The 19,804-nt window shown below is 58.3% G+C and overlaps 2 protein-coding genes across 3 annotated transcripts in view; one reads left to right on the top strand and one right to left on the bottom strand.

The window, feature by feature from the left end:
• Window positions 1-275: 275 nt before the first annotated feature.
• On the bottom strand, window positions 276-3,672 carry GID8 (GID complex subunit 8 homolog). Of its 2 annotated transcripts, none has more exons than XM_056108122.1 (4): window positions 3,545-3,672; window positions 2,125-2,321; window positions 1,387-1,584; window positions 276-963 (listed from the first exon to the last, which is right to left on the bottom strand). In XM_056108122.1, exons 1-4 carry the CDS (start codon window positions 3,660-3,662, stop codon window positions 790-792), a joined length of 687 nt encoding a protein of 228 aa, XP_055964097.1. In that variant the 5' UTR covers window positions 3,663-3,672; the 3' UTR covers window positions 276-789. The 2 variants fall into 2 exon arrangements, with proteins under 2 accessions (XP_055964097.1, XP_055964098.1); XM_056108123.1 differs by having other exon boundaries at window positions 2,125-2,318.
• Window positions 3,673-10,794: 7,122 nt separating this feature from the next.
• Window positions 10,795-19,804, top strand: part of DIDO1 (death inducer-obliterator 1) — a 36,092-nt gene continuing 27,082 nt past the window's right edge. The window contains exons 1-2 of the mRNA XM_056108039.1: window positions 10,795-10,845; window positions 19,102-19,246. The gene's annotated coding sequence lies outside the window, so the exon portion shown is untranslated. The remainder of the gene's footprint in view (window positions 10,846-19,101; window positions 19,247-19,804) is intronic.

Genomic DNA, 19,804 nt, shown 5'->3' with positions numbered 1-19,804 from the left:
GGCCGTCTGCCCTGACCAGGCCCCGTGGCCAGTGGACTGGTAGGACCTCCCGATCCACACTCCAGGCACTCACAGGCACATTGCACCGAGGGAGTCCGAACACGCCTGCGCTCCTGAGCTGCCCTGCGGTGGGCACAGGTGGGCAGGGCTGTCACCCCCTGACCCTGTCCAGCTTGGGGGCTGGAGATGTCAGTGCCAAATGACAGGGGATCCCCGAAACAATGTGTGTTCAAGGGGTCAACTTTCTGAGACCATTTTGGTCATTCTTGAAATCGAAGAGAAACCTTTATTTTCAACAAAACTGCTGAGAAGAGATGGTTCCGTGATCCAATAGGAAAGTCTCTCACCACATACAGCACCAAAATATCTATTTAAAAATGAAAAATCCCACACAGCCCACTTGTCTCACTCATTTCCCAAGCCACTCAGCCCAGACCCAAGGGGACAGTCAAACGCAGCCACACACGGAGTCCTCACAGCAGATCCAACACGGATAGTCTTTCCCAGGAAACAAAGAGCAAACCAGCCGAGGAGACGCACGGAGGGAGGCGCTGTCTGCCCATGCGCAGAAAGCAAGGTCAGGACCAGTGCTCGGGGTCGAAGCGGGCACCCTGGGCGCCCGGCGCCGCAGCTCCCAGCCCTGGCATGGAGCGGCCAGGCAGTCTCCAGCAAACTTCCGGCGTCCATTTCCCAGCGCCCACCGGGGTCGTGGCTCCCTTCAAAGAGGATCCGGGCCGAGAGAAAGAAGGAAAGGAAGGGGAGCAGTCTGCGCCTGGCTCCGGCACGCGGCTACTTGGGCTCCTCGATCACACCCCTGCTGAGGTCTGTCATTTTGGGGTATTTCACTTTCTTCTGGTCCAGCTCATTCTGAGCCCAGAGGAGGAGCTTCAGCAGCTTAGCCAGCTTGGGTGTTGACTCCCGGTTCTCGTAGTCCAGCACGGCCTGGTTCACCTCGCTCCACACCTGGGGCACAGGCACAGTGAGCGGCCCCACGGGTGGGCTGGCCACCGGACTAACACTCCCTCCCCACGGAAAGCCGGGCCCGTGCCCTTCCTGCCCGGCATGGGGGCTCACGGTCACAGGACCTCTGGCCCGGGAAAAGCCAGGAGCCAGGGCAAGTGGGGCTCCGGCTCCATCCTCACGGGCAGGGGAACCTCAGGGAGAGGGGACAGCCGGCGGGAGAGACCGCAGGGCGGGGAGACCCTGTGGGGAGCGGCCACGGGGCTAAGGCAGGAAGGACGGGAAGAGCCTGCCGCAGAAGGTCAAGGCCAGTGGGAGAGCCCCGGCCCGGGCAGGGGAAGTCCGGGCCAGTCTGGGCACTGGGGGGAGTGCCCGGACGGCTCGCAGAGGACGGAGGGACAAGGATGCGCTCCCGGAGGCGCTCACCTTCTGCCGCTGCATCATGTTCAGGAGGTCCCCGAAGGGCGACTCCTCGGGGTTGTCGAAGGCCAGCAGCGCCAGCGTGCGCTCCATCTCCGTCAGGCACTCCCTGCTCTCCTCGCCCTGCTCCGCCAGCTGGGTCTGGGCGAACTCCAGCGCCGCCTCCGTCTCCCGCTGGCGGATCAGCTCGATCAGGTGCTGCTGCTGGATGTGCAAAAGCAGCCGGGCTCAGACCCCGCGACCCCACAGCCCCCGTGGCGCGCATCGCGCGAGAGCCGAGCTCTCAGCCCCTCCTCTCAGCAGACCCTGCGCCGCCCCCTACTCCCTACAAGCCCTGGGCACCTGCTGGCGGCCAGCATCCGTGAGATGCTGCGTTTGCAACCCCCAGCACCAGCAGGAGTGGCCCCCAGCACAGATCCACGTGTGGCACTCACCCCACTCTGGAGGGGGACGCCTGGGACTGCTGAAGACCAGCCCAGCTGGTGGGGAAGGGGCTTTCCTTGCAAGAAGCTGACTTGGGTCTTATTCCCAGCCCCTCTGGGGTCCCCCTGAGCACAGAGTCAGGAGTAAACCCTGAGCATCCTGGGTGTGGCTCACCCCCACCCCAAACCACTCCCCCACACAAAAGAACCATTTCTGAGACATCTAACAGCTGACTCCTGCATCGTCCCTTTCCCAGTGCAGTTCAGCCTTGTCACTGGGGCTGTCACGAAGGTGCCCTCCGAGCTGGGCCTCCCAGCTTACTTGCAGGTGGAAATACAGGTAGCGGTTTGTGTCCAGGAGCTCGGGGTGGAGACTGTTGACCAGGGCGATGGCCTCCTGAATGTGGCCTTTGAGGATCATCTCCCGGATCTTGATGCGCTCATCCAGCGTCTCCAGATCCACGCTGGGCTCGATTCCGGACTCCATACGGAACTTCTCTGCTGCTTCTTTGAAGCCTTCTGAAAGCAAACAAGGCCCAGCTTTGCTGCGTGCAGAGTCGGCAAGACATTGGCAGTCTTTCATCTCTAGCAACCCTTCACCCTGGTTGAGCACCTTCTGCACGAACGAAGCTTTCCTAGGCTTGGGTGTTAGTATCAGCGATTCACTAGTGATGCCCCTGCAGTACAGAAGGGAGAGGCTCCCCAATCTGAGCGGCCAGAGCGCGCTGGAGGAGGGACAGCAGGTCAGGAGAACGGCCGGGCACCCACTGACTCTCGACATCAAAGCCAAGGTGCAGTGCCCCTGGGGCAGAAGCTTCGGGGAGGCTCCTTTGGGAAGGAACGTCCACAGGCGGGGAGGGCGACCCACGCCCCAGCAGACCGCTTCTGTCTCCTGTTCCTGTCCTTCCTCCTCCCCGCTTCTCAACTGGGCCACGCTTCCGGGAGCGCTTTATCAAACTCACCAGACTGGCCAGGAGAGCACAGACTTGGCTGTAACACGCTTTCGAACAGTTAACTTCCCCGATGCAGAGTCGGGGAGGCGGGTGTGGCCTGTGTCAAGTGCCTGCCTCCCACATAAGGCCCCGGACGAGCATGGGCGATGGTTCATCCGTGGGCAAGGCGACACGCGCTCCAGGCTTCATCTTCCCAGGCTTCTTCCCTCCCTCCCAGTCACATCTGCTGGCACCCAGGAGCTCCTCCCACCCTGTGCTCAGAGATCACCGGAGATGGAATCTGGGCTTCTCACGTGCAAATCAAGTGCTCGGCCCAGGAGCTCTCCCCTGCTCCAGACCCCAGAACGGGCCCCTGCCCCGGCCTTTGGCCAAAAAAAATAGAAGACAAACAAACCAAAAAGCCAAAAAACAGCCCAGTAGTGAACTCCTGGCCACAGCTGGTGGTGCTCAGGGCTTCCTCCCCGCCTGTGTCTGCCTGCAGAGGTCACTCCTGGTGGGCTCAGGGACCCACACGTGGTGCCAAGACTGAACCCAGGTCAGCAACACACAGAGCAAGTCCGTGCTGTCCCCCCACTCGGATCTCCGCCTGCGGCCAGGCCTGGCAGAGCTCCAGCTGGGAGCACCCAGGAAGTGCCTTACCAGACCCTGGACGATCTCTCTGGCCCCAAAGGAGGCGGCTTGCGACGGGCACCGGGCAGATGCCTGGACACACCTCCCCGCGGGGTCTCCCCGGAAACGGCTAACTGCGTCCACGCAGGGAGACTCCGACTCCGGAGGGACAGCGGTTACCTGTGACCAGGTAGTTCATGATGAGGCGGTTCATGTCCGCGCGCTGGACGTGCAAGTTGTTGAGCTTCTCCATCCACTCGTCCTTCGTGATCTCGTCGGGCTTCTCCGCGTAACTCATCCTGGTCTCTCTGCGGGACACGCTCGCCTGAGGATGCGCCCGGAGCCGCGAGCGCGCGCGGGGGCGGGGACCGGGCGGGGCTGGGGCCGGCGGGACCGTGGGGAACACGGGCGGGGGCGCGAGCCCCGGCCGAGGCGCGGGGAGACCGAGCCGGGCCGAGCCCCGGGGCCCGCCACACCGGCCGGGCCTGTCCCCACGCCACGCGCCAGCCGTGTCCGCGCGGGCGCGGGGCGCCGGGGTGACGCGATCCCGGCCGGCGCGGGCGCCCGGAGGAGGCGAGGGCCGGCGGCGGGCGCGGGCGCGAGGGGCGAGCGGGCGACCCCCGGGCCCGGCCCCCGGCGCCCGCCCGGGCGCGCGCCCACCCGCCGCGGTGGCTGTGGCGCGGCGCCCCCCCTCACGTCGGCGGCGCCCGTCAGCGGCGACCCGGCGGCACGTGGCGGGACGCGGCGCGACCCCGCCCCCGGCCCCGCCAACCGCCGCCGCCGCGGCCCGGCGCCCCCCGCCCCCGCCCGCCGCCGGCCGGCCCGCCCCCCGCCCGGCGGCCCGCGGCCATCTTACCGTGCGGGCCCCGCGTCCCGCGCTGCGCGGAGTCGCGGCCGCTCGGGGCCGGCCGGCCGGCGGGCAGGGGCAGGGGCGGCGGCGGCGGCGGCGGCGCGGGAGACGCGGCCGAGCGGGGGCCGCGGCGGAGGCGGGGCGGGGGCGGGAGCGGGCGGCGGGCGCAGCGGCGGCCGCCCCCTCAGCCGACTCTCGCGAGACGCGAGCCCGCGAGCCCGCAGCCAATCGGGGCGCGCGCCGCCGGGCCCGCCCCCGGAAGCGCCGCGCTGCCGCTTCCGCTTCCGCGCCGGCGCACGGCGGCCGGCGGCGCCTCGCGCTACGGGTTGGCGCGAGAGTCAAACGCGCCGCTCGGCCCCGGGCCAGACGGCCGCCGCGGAGGCGGCGCCGGGAGCTCGCGCCGGCGGCCGCTCGGACTCGGAGGCGAAGGGCTCGGCGTCCTCCCCGTCGTCTGCGTAAGGCCCCGGCCGGGGCGGGGCGCGGGGCGGGCGCGGGAGGGGGCGGCCGGGCGCGCGCTGGGCCTGGGGCGCGCCCGGGGGTCGCGGCGTCCCGGCGGGGTCGTGGCCGGTCCGGCCCCGGCCGTGCGCGTCGGGCGCTCGTGGTCGCTGCGCCCGGCCTGCGGCCGTGCTGGCGTGGGCGGGCCCCTTCCCCGCGACCGGCGCCCCCGGGGTCGGGAAAGGCCAGCGGCGCGCCGGCGAGGGCCTCCCTTCCCGGGCCGCGGGCTGGGCGCAGGCCCCCACGGCGTCGTGCTGGGGGCGGCTGGGGAGGGTCGCCCCTTGCCCCCGCCCGGGCTTCCCCCGCTGGACCCGCGGCCTGCTCGGGCGGACGGTCCGGCCGGACCCGCGCGGGCTTGGGCCGCCCCGCGTGCGACCGGCGACGCCTGGGTCGGGGCGCCAGGCCCCCTCCTCCCTCTCCGCTGCCTGCCCGCCCTGCGGACGCGGCCGGAGCCGGGCGGGCACTGCACGTTTCTTCTTGCAGTCCTGGCAGCGGTGGGGCTCGGGCTGGTCGAGGGCGTCCGCGCGGCTCCTCGCACCCTTTCGCGTGCACCTTCGGGCTTCGCCCTGCACCTCGGGGTCTGGTGTCTCGGTGTCGGGGCCCACCCCGTGTACCCTTGCTACGGGGCGCTGGGATTTGCCTCTTACTGTTTCTCTGACCACCGAGATCACACCTTTTGTTTGTCGGGGGGCCACACCCGGCGGTGCTTGGGGCTCCTGGCTCTGCACTCCCGTCCAGGCTCAGAAGACCCTCTAGTGCCAGGGGTCGAAGCCTTGTTGGCCGGGTGCAAGGCCAGCGCCCTTCCTGCTCTGCTCTACAGCCTCTGTGACGAGACACCTTTCTGGGGTACTTGGGGGTACAAACACCGATCTCTTGCCGAGGAAAGATCTACTGTGTTTGGATTTGGGGCCTCATCCAGTCCACCTAGCTGTTGCTCAGAGTTTCTTCTTGCAGTCCTGGCAGTGACGGGGGAGCCTGTGCAGAGCCAGGGATGAACCGGCGGCAGCTCTGTGCAAGGCGAGCTCTTTCACCCCTGTGCAGTCCTGAAAAGGAAAGCTTTTCCCAGTTGTTTCCCCCCTACACACGTTTGTAACTTTACCCCTTTTGCTGGGTGAACCCAGAACCATGCATGCAAAGCTTGCCCTGTATTAGTAGGGTTTTGATTTTGGGGCCACTCTGGAGGCCCTCAGGTTATTCCTGGCTGTGCACTCAGGAATCACTCCTGGCGGGCTTGGGGGACCATATGGGATATATGGGTATGGGTGTGGGTACCATATGGGTGTGCCAAGGATCAAGCCTGGGTTGGCCATGTGCAAGGCAAGCACCTTACCCGCTGTACTTTCGCACCGTCCCCTGGCCTCCAACCTTCTGTAAAGATTTGCAAGATTTTATTTCCTCAGATTTTGAAATAACATTCCTTAATGCTGGCTTTTGGCCATACTCAGCTGTGCTTAGGGCCTACTCCGGTTCTTTGCTCAGGAATAACTCCAGGCAGGCTCAGGGGATGGTGAGGTGTCTGATCCCTGATAGCATGTGAGGTATCAGGGATTGAACCCCGGTTGCCTGCATGCAAGGCAAGTGTCTTCCCTACTGTATTCTCTCTCACAATTTTTCTTTTTGTTTCTGGGCTGCACCTAGCTGTGCTCAGGCTTGTCCTGGCTCAGTGATCAGGGATCACTCCTGGCGGAGATCGGGGGACCATGTGTGGTGTCCGGAGGTGAACCTGGGTCGACTGCATGCAAAGGTCCTACCCGCTCTACTATCACTGGTCTTCCGGGCCCAATTTCTAAATTTGGGGGGGATAGGCGCACACCTGGAAATGCTCAGGGGATGCTCAAGGGTTATTCCTTTGCTCAGCAATCAACTGCTGGTGTTTGGGGGACCATATGGGATGCTGAGAATTGAACCCTGGTCAACTGCATGCAAGGCAAACACCCAACCTGTCGTCCTGTCACTCTACTCTGGCCCTTCCAATTTCTGAATTTTAGAAGCTCTTGGTTTTGTAACTCAAAAGTTTTCCAGAATTAGAACTGTACCTTATGGTGTTAATTTGTGGAAATTCAGAATAAAGTTTTTTGGGTTTCTCTAAGAGATCCCTAACCATTCAGCCTCTAGATTCTGTTCGATGTTTCCTTCCGGTATGCTCTCATTTAATATCCTTGCTGGGTTTCTGGAAACTGACTGTAAGCCAAACCAGGCAGAAGGAACGGGATCTTTTAATAAAACACTTTGCTGACCGGATCTTTCACCGGGATTTTGCCCCTCATTCCCTTGTCCTGAAGCTCCTTCCCACCGGGCCTGGAGCTTTTCGACTCCTCACGCTCCTGTTAGGTTGAGTGACCGGCAGAGCTGGCCTCACCCTGCTGGTCCCTCGTAGACAAGCCTAAGGCTGCTCGCTGCTCAGACCCTCCGGAGGGACTGGAACCGGTGCCCCCTAGAGGCTCCCTGCTCGCCGGCAGGCCTAGGCATCGCGTGATGGCCTTGGGCCCTGTCCTCCCATTCCCTTTGCTGCACTCTGGTCGACGGAGTGGCCATCGGGGTGCATGGTCTGGCGCACAACTCCTTCCTGCACGCCTGCCTCTCGCCTTTTCACTGGGTAAGTTTGCCTTCCAGTTCCCAGAGGGAACCACCGGCGGAAATGATGCTCCGGGAAGGCTCACGGTTACCAAAAGACTGCACCGCAGCACTGTCACACGTCTTCCCGTTGTTTATCCATTTGCTCCATTGTGAGACTTGTTACTGTTTCTGGCACATCAAATATTCCACGGGGAGCTTGCCATTCTCTGCTGGAGCAATAGCACAGCGTGTAGGGCGTTTGCCTTGCACGGGACCAACCTGGGTTCAATTCCTCTGTCCCTCTCGGAGAGCCTGGCAAGCTCCCCATGGAATATTCAGTATGCCAAAAACAGTAACAAGTCTCACAATGGAGATGTTACTGGTGCCCGTTCGAGCAAAATACTGCTATGGTCATAATTTTTTTGTTATTGTACCACACACAGTTGTTCTCGGGACTTTTTCCTCCTGGCCGTGCCCAGGGAACCATCTGCGGTGCTAGAGATTGAACCCTAGGATTTTTTTTTAAGTTTTGGGGCCATACTCGGCGATGCTCAGGGCTTACTCCTGGCTCTGCACTCAGGGATGACTCCTGATGGTGCTCTGGGAACCATATAGGATGCCGGGGATTGAGTCTGAGTTGGCTGCTTGCAAGGCAGGTGCCCTAGCCACTTCATTCTGGCTTCTTGGTAGTGAAGTTTTGCTGAATTCAGGGTAACTTGAACATAGCATAACAGAACATTTGTCAGCAGAGGTGGGGAAATCTATGTTCTGCTCAGCCCTGTGGATATTTATAGTGCCATTCTGGGCCCTACAATACGGAGGGCCTTTGGGCAGGCAACGAGCATTTGTGTCAGGCCCACTATGTACCAAGGGTCAGACCACAGGGTTTTGTGGACCTTATATATCTATACTGCAGTGGGGGCCTGAACAGTCCCTGCCCCTGTACTGGGGGGGGGGGTTGGACATTTTGGATGGAGGTGTTCATTCTGGTTTACAGAAATAACAGCTCTGCTCTTGGCTAGAGAAGCACCTCACATTCCTTCTCCAGAGAAGGCTCTGCCTGGTGTCAGGTGGCCTGGGGCAAGGCCTTGGGCCCGGGTTCAGAACGACAGGCAGGGGTGATAACCTTCTCCCCTATGCCCTTCGTTTAGTTAGACTTGTAGTATTTAGAATTGACCATTTGCCTCCTTTTAAATATATAAAATAGCCATGATCTAAAAACTTTGAAAATTTCATTGAAGCATGTCAATTTCAGCATCTTCTTGCAAGGAATGTTTTAGCTAAGAAAAAAGTAACTGGTGAGGATATATATATATATAACAAGCGCTCAGTGGTAGAGCACTTGCCTTGTATATGTGGGACCCTGAGTTCAATCTTTGGGTGTTTTTTTTTTCTTTCTGGGTCACACCCAGCTATGCACAGGGGTTACTCTTGGCTCTGCACTCAGGAGTTACTCCTGGCGGTGCTCAGGGGACCATATGGGATGCTGGGAATTGAACCTGGGTTGGCCATGTGCAAGGCAAACGCCCTCCCTGCTGTGCTCCAGCCCCTGAGTTCAATCTTTGGTACCACAAAATAAAAGAATAGGGCATTGAGTAGTTAGATCAATACTACATGAGTATCTAGTCTTTGCAATAGTTACTAAGGCAAAAGATTTTAGTTTTTTAGCCTAAGACCCTAAACGGCTGTGGTTCCCCTTTGCTATGCAGGCACAGCCCCCAGCGGGCAGCTCCAGGCCTCAGGGTCAGACCCCGGGTGAATTCTGGCCACTGCACCTGCGGTTCCCCTGCATGCACCCTCTGCAGCTCTGGCCAGCTCACTTCACTGGCTGTGTCCATCTTATTGCTGCTCAGATGTAGGTGGGGAATTCGGTCTGCTGGTGCTGAGTGGTCTGTGTAAGAGATCCGTGCTTTGCCTGGTGGCCACAGTCCAGTGCTCCTAGCTCAGCCATGGTGGCTGGTTTGTCTTGTCCCTGCTCAACCAACCAGTGACCTGACAAGGTGCAAAAGTGATTTGATTCATGAGTTTTTCGGGACAGTGATTGAACTGTTAGCGGTTTCAGAATATTTGCATTCCCAGGTGGTACCCTTGGTCCTCTGCCTCCTTCCACAGTGCTTTCAGCCTGGCTGCCTGTGTCAGGGGCAAGCAGCCCCCCGCCCCCCCGCGGCCCCACCCGAGTCATGCAAAATGGTGCCCACTTCCGCACCGGCCGCTGACAGCCTCGGTCTGTTGAGGATCAGGTTTGGAAGAGCCCTACAGCCTCCCTCCAAAGCGCCGCTCTCCCCCGCGCTAGCAGGCAGGCACAGGGAGTACAGAGATCGAGTGCTTGGCGCTTGATCCTTTCCTGGGTCCATCTGGTTTCTCCAGTGGGCTGGGACCCTGGGCCTTGCCTCCTTTGGGCCTGAGAAGACATGAGCGTTGAGATGCCTTTGTTCCCAGCGTGGAGCTCTCAGGCCTTGGGGTTGCATCTGGCCTGTGGATCTCCCCCACGCCACCAGGCGCTTCTCAGCTGCTCTGAACCGGCCTTGAAGCCGGGCTCCCCGTTCTGTTTCTGTTCCCCGTCCTCCTAGTCCCCCTCGTCGTTTCCACGGACTCTGATGGACTCTGGCCTTTGTGCTGGAGTTGTTTAGGGAAGAATTTGAGACAAATGGAGGTGCCCCCTCCCCTTTTGAAATTTCTCCTTACGCTTTATATATACACTGTGGTTTACAGTCAGTATTCCAACACCAACCCCACCCTCCCCTTCGGCTCCCGGTGTCCCAGCCCCCTTGGAGCCTGCCTTTTAAGTGGGCTTGCTCCTCGGATTGCACGCTGGCGGGGGCGCGGGAGACTGCTCCTGGCTGGCACTCAGGGATCCCTCCTGATGCTGCTCGAGGGAGCACAGGGGGTGCCAAGGATTGAACCCGGGTCAGCCAAGTGCGGGGTAAACGCCCTGCCCGCCGCGCAGTCGCTCTGGCCCCCCCGATTTAACTGCTGGCCTGGGGAGTGTCCGGTCCCACTTCAGAAATGCCTCTCCCCAGGGCGGGAGCGCTCCGTGAGGACAGCCGGAAGTACCCCTGGGGTTTCGAAGGGACACTAGGGTTCCCAGGCAGGGCCCGGCCCCGTCCGTTGGGGGCCGAGCTCGGCGCGAGTGGCCTTTCCGCCCCGGGCCGCTTCTCGCGGTGGGGGTGCAGAACGTGGGCGGCCGTGTGGCCCTGTCCCCGGCCCCACCCCTGCGGACCCTCCCGTGGAGTCCGGGGCCGGGCCTGGCTTCCGCCCGGGGCGCGGAGTGTGCGCGGCCGCTCTAGCCCGCTGCGTCTCGGTAGCTTGTGTTGGCCCGGGGCGCCCGCACGCCGCGACCGCTCTAGCCGGCTGCGTCTCGGTAGCCAGTGTTTTCCTTGGGCCCGGGGCGCGCGCACGCCGCGGCCGCTCTAGCCCGTGGCGTCTCGGTAGCTTGTGTTTTCGCGGGGCCCGGGGCGCGCGCGCGCCGCGGCCGCTCTAGCCCGCGGCGTCTCGGTGGCCGCGCCGACCCCGCCCGTCCGCCCACTCGGCGGCCGCGCTCGGAGGAAATGGCTGCGAGACCCTCAAGGCCTGCGGCCCGGTGAGTGGCCTGCGGGGCGGAGGCGCCGGCCGCCGCGGGCGCCCACGGGCCGGCGGGCCGGCGGGGCCGGGCCGGGGCCGGGGCCGGCGCCGGCGTCGGACCGGCGGGCCGCGGCGTCCGCGCCGGCCTCGCGCGCTGAGGAGAGAAGATGGCGGCGGGCGGGCCTGGTGGTCGCGGCCGGCGCCCCCGCTGCCGGGGCGCCCGCCGGGCTGCTGCGGGCCGGGCCGTGGCGGGAGCGGAGCGGAGCGTCGCGTCGCCGTCGCTCGGGCGCATCACAATGGGCCGCGCCGGGCCGGGCGGGCCGAGGTGCCGGTTCCCGTCGGGGCGGCGGGCGGGAGGGCAGCGCCGCCCGGGAAGCTCAGCGGGGGCGTGGGGGGCGCAGGTGGGGCTCGGCGGCGCCTGCGGGGGGCCGCCCCGGGGTGCTCGGCCGGCCTGCCCGTCCCCGGCTGTGGCCCGCGGCTCCGCTTGGGGCCCCGGCGTCCTTCCCTCCGCCCGGCCCGGTGCCCGGGTGGGCGTCGCGGCGGGGTCGTGCTCCCCGTCACCTCGAGCCGGGGTCCCGCTCCGGGCTCCCGGCTCTGCGCCCGCCCGCCCGCCCGGTGCCGCTCGCACCCCGACCTGAGCGTGTTTCTGCCGCTGCTCGCGGGTCCGAGCGCCCTGGCCCGGGAGGCGCGCGGGGCGGCCCCGCAGCGGCGGTCGCGTGATTCGCGCGTGGCGTCAGGGGAGCGACCCCGTCCGGCGGGGTCCGGCGGCTTGGCGAGCCGAGGGTCGGTGGGTGCGTTTCGTGGGTGCTGGCGTTCCTCCTGTGTCTTCGTGGGATGTGCGGGAAATTCAGACGGGGAAAAGTAGGAGGGCAGAGACAACAGACATGGGCCCTGGGCCCCAGACCCGCCGCCAGGCCGAAGGTGGGCATGGTGGGCAGGCTCGCAGGTCTCCCATCCAGAGCGGGAAGGTCGAGGAAGGGTGGCTGCCGCCCGCTCACATCCGTGGCCGAGCAGGCCAGGAGGCCCCTGGCCGCCAGTGCAGCCCTCTGCCTGGTAGACCGCGTATGTGCGTGCGGGCATCTGCTCTCCCGCTTGTGCCACCCGCCGCCCCGACTTGATTTAATCATGGTGGGCGCCTCGGCCCACGGCCGGAGTGGATACCTCATGCTGGAGGCCGGGGTTCATCCGTTCTTTTCTGTTGTGTTTTGTTTTTTTGGTTCATCAGTCCTTAACATCCGTGATTGTGTGTTCCTCCCCATCGTCCAAGCCAGGAATCCTTAAGAATTGCTGGTGTGTGACCCAAAAACTACAAATGAGGCATTGAAATGAGCTCAAAAATTGATAAGCACTTGTGTATTAACGCACACGACATGGTGATTGTTTTCCAAAACAAAAACATCGGTGGGCATGGTGACATCTTTTTTAATGTTCGGCTCCACTGACAACAGCCAAAGTTGGCATTTACTTCTGGGTTACATTTGCTGAAAACTGCTATTAGAGTAAGTAATATTGTCCCGCTGCAATGGACTTCAGGCTACCGAAAGGGTCTCCATCGCACTTGAAAACCTCTGACCCATGTCCTAACTTCTTGATCTGCCAACTGCAGTGAAAGGTTTCTGAATGCCACTGCCAGTAATTGAAAATGAAACAGGAAGTGAATCCAAGGGCTTTCTGGCGCCCTCACCTGTGTTGCTTTTCCTGGGGGGAGGGGTTGTCTTTGGGAAAAGGTTAGCCTTCCTCTAGTTAAAGATTAGAAATGTGCTTATCGTGGTAATGAAATTAAAGTTCCTTCCAGACTTTACCCCTGGGGATTGGGTCACCCGTGAGAACTCGACGGTGTTGGCAATGTGCCTGCTTTGTGGAGAACAGCGTAGACGGCACTCACAGCACGCTGTTCCCTGTCTCTGCCTCTGCAGGGGTGGCCTGGAGCAGAGCTTGGCTTTATTTCAGCCTCTTGCTGATGCAGCACGGATGGGGTGTGGTGGCCGGTGTGGGTGCTGCAGAGTGAAGTGGGGCCCCCATTTGGTGCTGGGGCCAGAGTAAGCTTTGGAGGATCTAAAACAGTAGGTTGGCCAGCGGGGTATTCTCTGGAGGGTTGGCCTCTTTTCCTTCTGGTGGTCGTAGGTGTGAAACCCAGGGCATCGCACAGAGTGCTAGGCCACTGAGCCCTGAGCCCAGGCCAGGATCAGCATTCCTGATGAACAGCTAGAGTTAATAACTCTCCCAGCCGCCTCTGTCAGAGAAGAAGCCTGTCCAGGAACCTTATCCTAGCGTTACCTTGGGCATCTCTCAGGAGCTAGTCTTGGCTCGCACAGCAGCTTTCTCTTTTTTTGTTTCTTGGTTTGGCTTTGGGACCGTTGGGGGGTGCTCAGAGCTTACTCCTGACCGGGTTTGGGGGACCATGTGTGGTGCTTTGTCTCAAACCAGGGTTGGCTGTAGGCCAAGGCGAGTTCCTTACCTCCTGGACTCTCTCCAGACCTTGTGAGTGACTCTTGTTCTTCATAGGTGTTCAAATAAATGAAATCAGGGATTTCTGTTTCGTGGACTTTGTGTTTCTTGTTTCGAGGCATCCCCTGCAGTTCCTCACAGCTCCTGGCTTGTGGCTGGGGATCACTAGGCCAGGTGGCATGGGGGATCACACCTAAGCCTCACATTTGTGAAGTTGCTCTCCACCCCGTTGAGTCATCTTCTGGGCCTGTCCTCCTCCTGTGTTTGGGCATTGGTGGGGAGAGAAGAGGGTCAGGTCAGCCTCAGCTTTGGCTACTGCCTGGAAACTACTAAGGCCCAGATTCCTGGACACAGCTAGTGGCCCAAGATTTTGGGGCACGTTCATAAAAACTGACTTGTAAAGGTGTTTTTAACTGGAAAACCTTCCTTTCTGTCTCACTAGTTTCTCTCTCAGAAGAACGCCGGGCTAACATCTTGCTCCCTCCTCATCCAAGTAAATTAGAGTTGTGGCGCGCATGACCTGTTATACCAAATATAAACATCAAAATATAACGAGCTTTGGCCTACCCAGTCAGGAAAGCTCTGAGTTCGGCATGCCCGGCAGCCAGGTGGTTTCTTGCAGTGGCTCTGATTTCTGACTCCTGCTGAATATTGTTACCAGATCATAGTTGGGGTCCTGTGAGGGTTCTGAGCTGGGGGACTCCAGGTATCTGTGTAGATGCGTGACACTCATGTGTACCTGGTTTCTCCTGGGAGCTGCCGTGACAGTAAGCCCCAAGTAGTGTCAGAGGGCAGTTAAAGGGCACTGCACTGACTACAGTGACTCACTAGGGTTTTGTCCTGTTGGGCCACACAAACTGCTGCTTGGGGCCTGGATTACGGAGTTCTTTGTTTATTTTTGGGCCACACCTGGCGGTGCTTGGGTTATTCCTGGCTCTTCACTCAGGAATGGCACCTGATGGTGCTTGGGGGATCATAATGGAATGCCAGGGATTGAACCCTGGTAGGCTGTGAGCAAGTGCAAGGCAGATACCTTACCCTTACTGTACTATGGCTCTGACCCCCACAGAGTGTGATGGTTTTTTTTGTTTTTGTTTTGGTTTGGTTTGATTTTGGGGTCACACCCAGCCATGCTCATGCTTAAGGTTTACTCCTGGCCCTGCCAGGAGTACTCATGGTGGTGCTCAGGGTACCATATGGGATGCTGAGGATCGAACATGGGTCTCCAGGTGCAAGGCAAATGCCCTTCCTCCTGTACATTTTTGGGAGGTTGTTCGTATTTGGTTTTGTTGTGATCCACTTCTAAAGGAACATTTTACTGAGTTAGAGAATCTAAGAAACTGTAGAGGTTATTACAGATTTTGTTTTTGGACCACGCCCTTAGTGCTTGCTCCTGGGTCTAGGTCTGCATTCTGGGGTCACTCCTAGTGGGGTCAGGGGAGCGAGCACATGGGATGCCAGGGATTGAACACAGGCTAGGCACATGCAAGGCAAACACCTTACCCATTGAACTGCCTCTAGGATCTCCCCCCCCCCCAGTAGATTCTTAAATGATAGAAATGGTACATTTAAAAAGTACCCTGTGTGGGGCCAGAGCTACAGTGTGTCATGCGATTGTCTCACATGCAGCTAGCTTGGCCCTCCAGGAGTCAGCACTGCGAGGTGTGGCCCAGAAACAAAAAAGTTCAGTGAAGCGCTGGCAAGTGCTCCGAGATAACCAGCCTTGCGTGGTAGTGGACACGCTGGGCTGCAGAGCAGTAGCTTCTGAGCCCAGTGGTGCCCACCCTGGCCTCTGCACTGTGTGAGAGGGAACTGCAGGCTTCAGATTCGGTGTTTCCACTCATTCTCTCAAGGAAGCGCTTGAGGGATTTGTGGCTCATAATAAAAATTGTGAAGTTTTAGGGACTGGAAATCATAGTACAGCGGGTGCCTTGCCCGTGGTTGACCTGGATTCAATTCCCCAACACGTGGATGTACCCCCTAGCCCTTCCAGGAGTAAACTCCGAGGCCCCCAACGGGGGGAAAAAAATTAAAAACCAGAACCAAACCAGACTACTACTACAAAATTTCTGTCATTCAAAACTTAGAAAGTTTTGACAGTTACAGATGTTGAGGGAAAGTGTAACTCTTTTGCTTTGTCTAATAACATTTCCCAGTTGCTCAGACACACGTGTGTTCAGTGTGTGAGACAGACTGGCTGGCAGGTGTGTCAGAAAGTGGTCTTGGTGGGTTGGCAGATACACGCTACTCTCTCTTTGGAGGTCTGACTTAGTATCTGCCAACAGCCACGTTGGACTGAAGTATCGGTGAGGTCGTCCGTCTGATAGATCAGGAGCAGAGGTTTGGGGACACACCCAGAAATGTTCAGCTTTACTCCTGGCTCTGCTTGGGGACCCTTCCTGCCGGGGGCTGGGGGGAGCAATGCGTCCCCCCGGGGAATCCGGCCCACGTGGGCCGCGTGCAGGGCAAGCACTCGGCCTGCCGCACTGTTTCTCCAGCCATCAACTACTGCTTTTTTCCTTCAGGAAATCCTTTCACTAAAGTGTGAAGTGGGGGCCTTAGTGATGGTACAGCGGGGAGGGTGTTTTGTCTTGCACGCAGTCAACCAGGATTGGAACCCAGGCATCCCATATGGTCCGCCGAGTGTTGCCAAGAGTGACGCTGAATGCAGAGCCAGGAGTAACTCCAGAGCATCTCCAGGTGTGGCCCCAAAATAAATCAAAGCAGCGTTAAGTGGGGGGCTAGGTCAGGGAAGGGACAGCCGAGACAGTGTGGTCACTCTGGATGAGGACTGGATGCTGACAGGAGATCGGATGATGTGCAGGAGACCCTCTTCTACTGGGATTGGAACCCACAGTGCCTGGGGCAAGGAGGAAGATAAAGGGAAAAGTCCACCTTCGAGGCAGTTAGGGGAGGGGAGGCGGAGGGAAGCTTGGGACTCGTTTGATGAAGGGATTGATGTTGGACTCAGGCATAAATAACTTTAAACTCAGGATTCAGTTGAAAAGCAGTTTAAAAAACGTCTACATGTAGTAGGGTTTTTTGGTAATTTTGGCTTTCTCATTTACATTTTGGGAATATCAATAAAACAGTCCAGATAAACAGAAGCTCATTGTGGGTTACTCCATTTTTGGAGCATGAAGGCCTTTGAGACCAAAAGGTTTGCACGCCGCTGCTACTTGGCAGGGAGGTGGCAGGTAGGCTGTGTCGTCCTGTTCTGAGTGACTTTGGCCACGTGGCTCCGTGGTGTAGACACTAGAGTTGAAAAATTCTGGCTTGGATAAATCCTCTTAACACCTTGGTTCCTTCTAACTGGTAGGAGATGGAGTTTTCTGTTGGGAGGACATTTCCGTGCAGAAGTGTCGAGAGATCATTTAAGATGATGTGCAGGTGTCTCTGGGGCTCTCAGCTCGAGAGAGAAGCCTCTCCTGGGGGGGAAGGGGCGCTGTCAGAGGACCCCGCTCATAGCTCCAGTCTGCACAGCTGTCCATGAAATCCTGCTGCAGGAACTCAGGACAGTTCCTTTGGCTTTGGCCTTGATTGCAGATGGTTTTGGTCCTTGTTGCGTGCTTTGGATCCTGAAGTTCTTACTTCGATTTTCGGTGTGTTGAGGGAGGGCTGCTGGCGCTCTTGAGTACCGGGTGCAGTTCAGGGGACAGAACCCACATCCCCTCCCTGCTGGCCTGTGCTCCAGCCCTTGAAGACCTCTGCCTGGCCCGTGAACTGAATTGTTTTAGAATTTATTTGAAAAAATAGTGAATATAATGAATTTTCCAAATATTAAGTCAAGGTGAATGAAATGTTAGAAATGATCTGAATATTCGGAATATGTACTTTGATCTCGTTCCATGTCATAGAGGTTTATTCCCATCTGTGAAGCAAATTAGTTTTTTTGGTGGGGGAGGGAGGGAGAGCACACCCAGTGATGCTTAGGGGTTACGGGTTGCAGTTGGCTCTGCACTCAGGGATTACTTCTGATGGTGCTCAGGATGCGAGGAATCGAACCTGGGTGAACCGAGTGCAGAGTAAGCACCCTCTCCTCTCCCCTGTGCTGTCTTGGAGCACCGCCAGGAGGGATCCCTGAGCACCCCAGAACAAAAGCCAAAATGTTGTGATTTAACTCAGCGATGTTCAAATTCACACTTCTTTTTTTTTCTTTTTGGGTCACACCTGGCGATGCTCAGGGGCTACTCCTGGCTTTGCACTCAGGAAATCACTCCTGGCAGTGCGCAGGGGACCCAGCTGGGATGCTGGAAATCGAACCCAGGTTGGCCGTGTGCAAGGCAAATGCCCTACCCGCTGTGCTATCACTCCAGCCCCAACATTTTGATTATTTTAAATCTTGGAACATCTTGTTTCATAAATGGTTGGTTTGGTGAAATTTAAAATTTTAAATATAAATGGTTGCTTTAAGCAGGAACTGGAGCGATAGTACGGCAGGAAGGATTCTTGCCTAGTGCCCGACCGACCCTGGCATCCCAGAGAGTGCCGAGAACTTTTAGGTGTGACCCCAAAACCAAAATATAAATGAAACTGCAAGGTAAAGTCCCACTGGATTCTTTCTAAAATCTATTTTTGAAGTTTTGGGGTCACACCCGGTGCTCGTGGCTTGTGGGTGGCTCCTTGCTCAGGGTTCCCTCCTGGCAGCTTAGGGACCTTGTGGGATGCTTGGGTTGCGCCCGGTTGGCTGTGTGCTGGGCAAGCGCCCTGTCCACTGTGCTGCCTCTCCAGCCCTAGATCCTTACGGCGAGGCGGGACTTGCCACCTTTGAGGGCTGTGGTAGCCAGGGGAGGGCCCGAGTACTGGAAGAGCAGTCCGTGGTTCTGTCTCTTTAAGACAAGGAGGCGCCTCAGAATGTTGGTCTTTGTTCTGAGGTCACTGAGGCTCACAGTTACTGGGAGGCAGTTGGAGGGAATCCAGTGGAGGAGGGGAGGTGTGTTCGGATTCAGGCTCAGCTGGGGGCAGTGGGCAGTTGGCTGGCTTACTGCTCGAATTGAGATGCTCAGGAATGGGTACTTGAGGCCTTCCTAGGACCAGGCTGTGTGTGTGAGCTGCGTGTGACTGTTGGAAGGAAGAGGGGTAATAAGCCAGAAAGATGGCACCGTGGGTGTGGTGCTTGTCTTGCACGTGACTGATGTGGGTGGGATCCCGGCGTCCCATGTGGTGCCCCAGCATCACCGGAAGAAATTGCCAAGCTCAGAGTCAGGAGTAACCTCGAGCATCACCTGGTGTAGCTCTGTTTCCCCCGCCAAGAGGTGGGGGCATTAGACACGAAGACCGTTTGTTCTTTTTTTGTGTGTGAACTCTGCATTTTTTTTTTTTGACCGTCTGTTCTTAAGATGGTCAGTGGTTGATCAGGAACAGTGGTCTCCTTTTTTTTTTTCATATGATGGACTTACTTTAATCCTTACAGGAGAGGTGTTTAAAGCTCTTAATAGCAGTCTTCTTTTTAAAAAAGCCGTACCACTAAATAAAAGCCTAGTTAATATCGAATATTTAAAGTTGGTATATCTACAAAACTGAGGGTTCTGGGTTTTGAAGGCTGGTGGTTTTTTTTTGTATTCCAGGGATTGGATCAGGTATAATGCATTCGGTATATGTTCTTGACCATTAAGCCATGTCCCTGGCCTGAGAGTTTTTAATAATTGTGTTTACGTATATAATTTTATTATTTTGATTTTTTGTGTTTGTGCCTACACTGGGTTTCAGTAAGATGCCCTTATCTCAAAAGCTCAGCACGCCTGTGATTGTTTATGAAATTCACCATCCCCCTCCCTTCATCCCTGTAGTTCCCTAAAGATCTATAAGTATTTTTCTTGTCTTTCAGGAGTTTGCTGCGTGGGAGTGTATCTAAACGATCTGAGCTGTCCGAGTGACAGATCCTGGTACTGACGCTGAGGACAGCAGCCCGGCGGCCTGGGTATTTGTTATATTTAGGGTCTCAGAGTGTCCAGCCTTTCAGAGTCAGGCAGGTAAAGTATCTATAAGGTTAGACCACAGTCATAAAACTTTATGGGGTGGAGTCGAAGGGGGCACGCCCTGCTGTGCGTGGGCTCAGGGGCTCTTTTGTGGCGGTGCTCGGAAGCACGCGTGATGTCTGGGATCAGGCTGAGGATTGCTGCAGCATCTTGCCATGCCCTAGTCCCTGTACTATCTCTGGCCTCAACATTTAGCCTGATTCTGTTTGAAATTGTATTTTCTGCTTAAAAAAAGTGGATACATTCTACCATTTTCATTTGTGCTGTTCGTGGGGCCTCTGCTTTGTAGAGGAAAGCTTAGTTGTGAAGCACTGACATACACACAAGCACATGCCCCCCTTTCCCTGCCGGGCACGAGCTTTGTGGGAACTGAGGGCTCGAACTGCATCATCAGTACAGATTAAAAATGCTGTTTGAAAATGCAGACTTAAGGAGCCAGAGGGAGAAGACAGCAGGTCAGACGAGCATCCCCAGGAGTGATCCCTGAGCGGAGCCATTAGTAAGCCCTGAAGAGCACTGCCCGTGTGGCCCCAAAGCCCCCCTCCCCCCCAA

Source organism: Sorex fumeus, unplaced genomic scaffold, assembly GCF_029834395.1.
Source record: "Sorex fumeus unplaced genomic scaffold, SorFum_2.1 ptg000193l, whole genome shotgun sequence".
In the NCBI taxonomy this organism is placed as follows: domain Eukaryota; kingdom Metazoa; phylum Chordata; class Mammalia; order Eulipotyphla; family Soricidae; genus Sorex; species Sorex fumeus.
Note: the sequence above shows the minus strand (reverse complement) of the source record. Positions and strands in the feature narration are given on the sequence as shown.

Bases quoted from the DNA above. Each gene is read 5' to 3' on its own strand.
- GID8 (XM_056108122.1), bottom strand. From the start codon at position 3,662: ATGAGTTACGCGGAGAAGCCCGACGAGATCACGAAGGACGAGTGGATG. The intron at 1,585-2,124 runs GTAAGCTGGGAG...TTGCACATCCAG, and splicing joins ACCTGTATTTCCACCTGCAA to CAGCAGCACCTGATCGAGCT. The intron at 964-1,386 runs GTGAGCGCCTCC...CCTGTGCCCCAG, and splicing joins ACATGATGCAGCGGCAGAAG to GTGTGGAGCGAGGTGAACCA.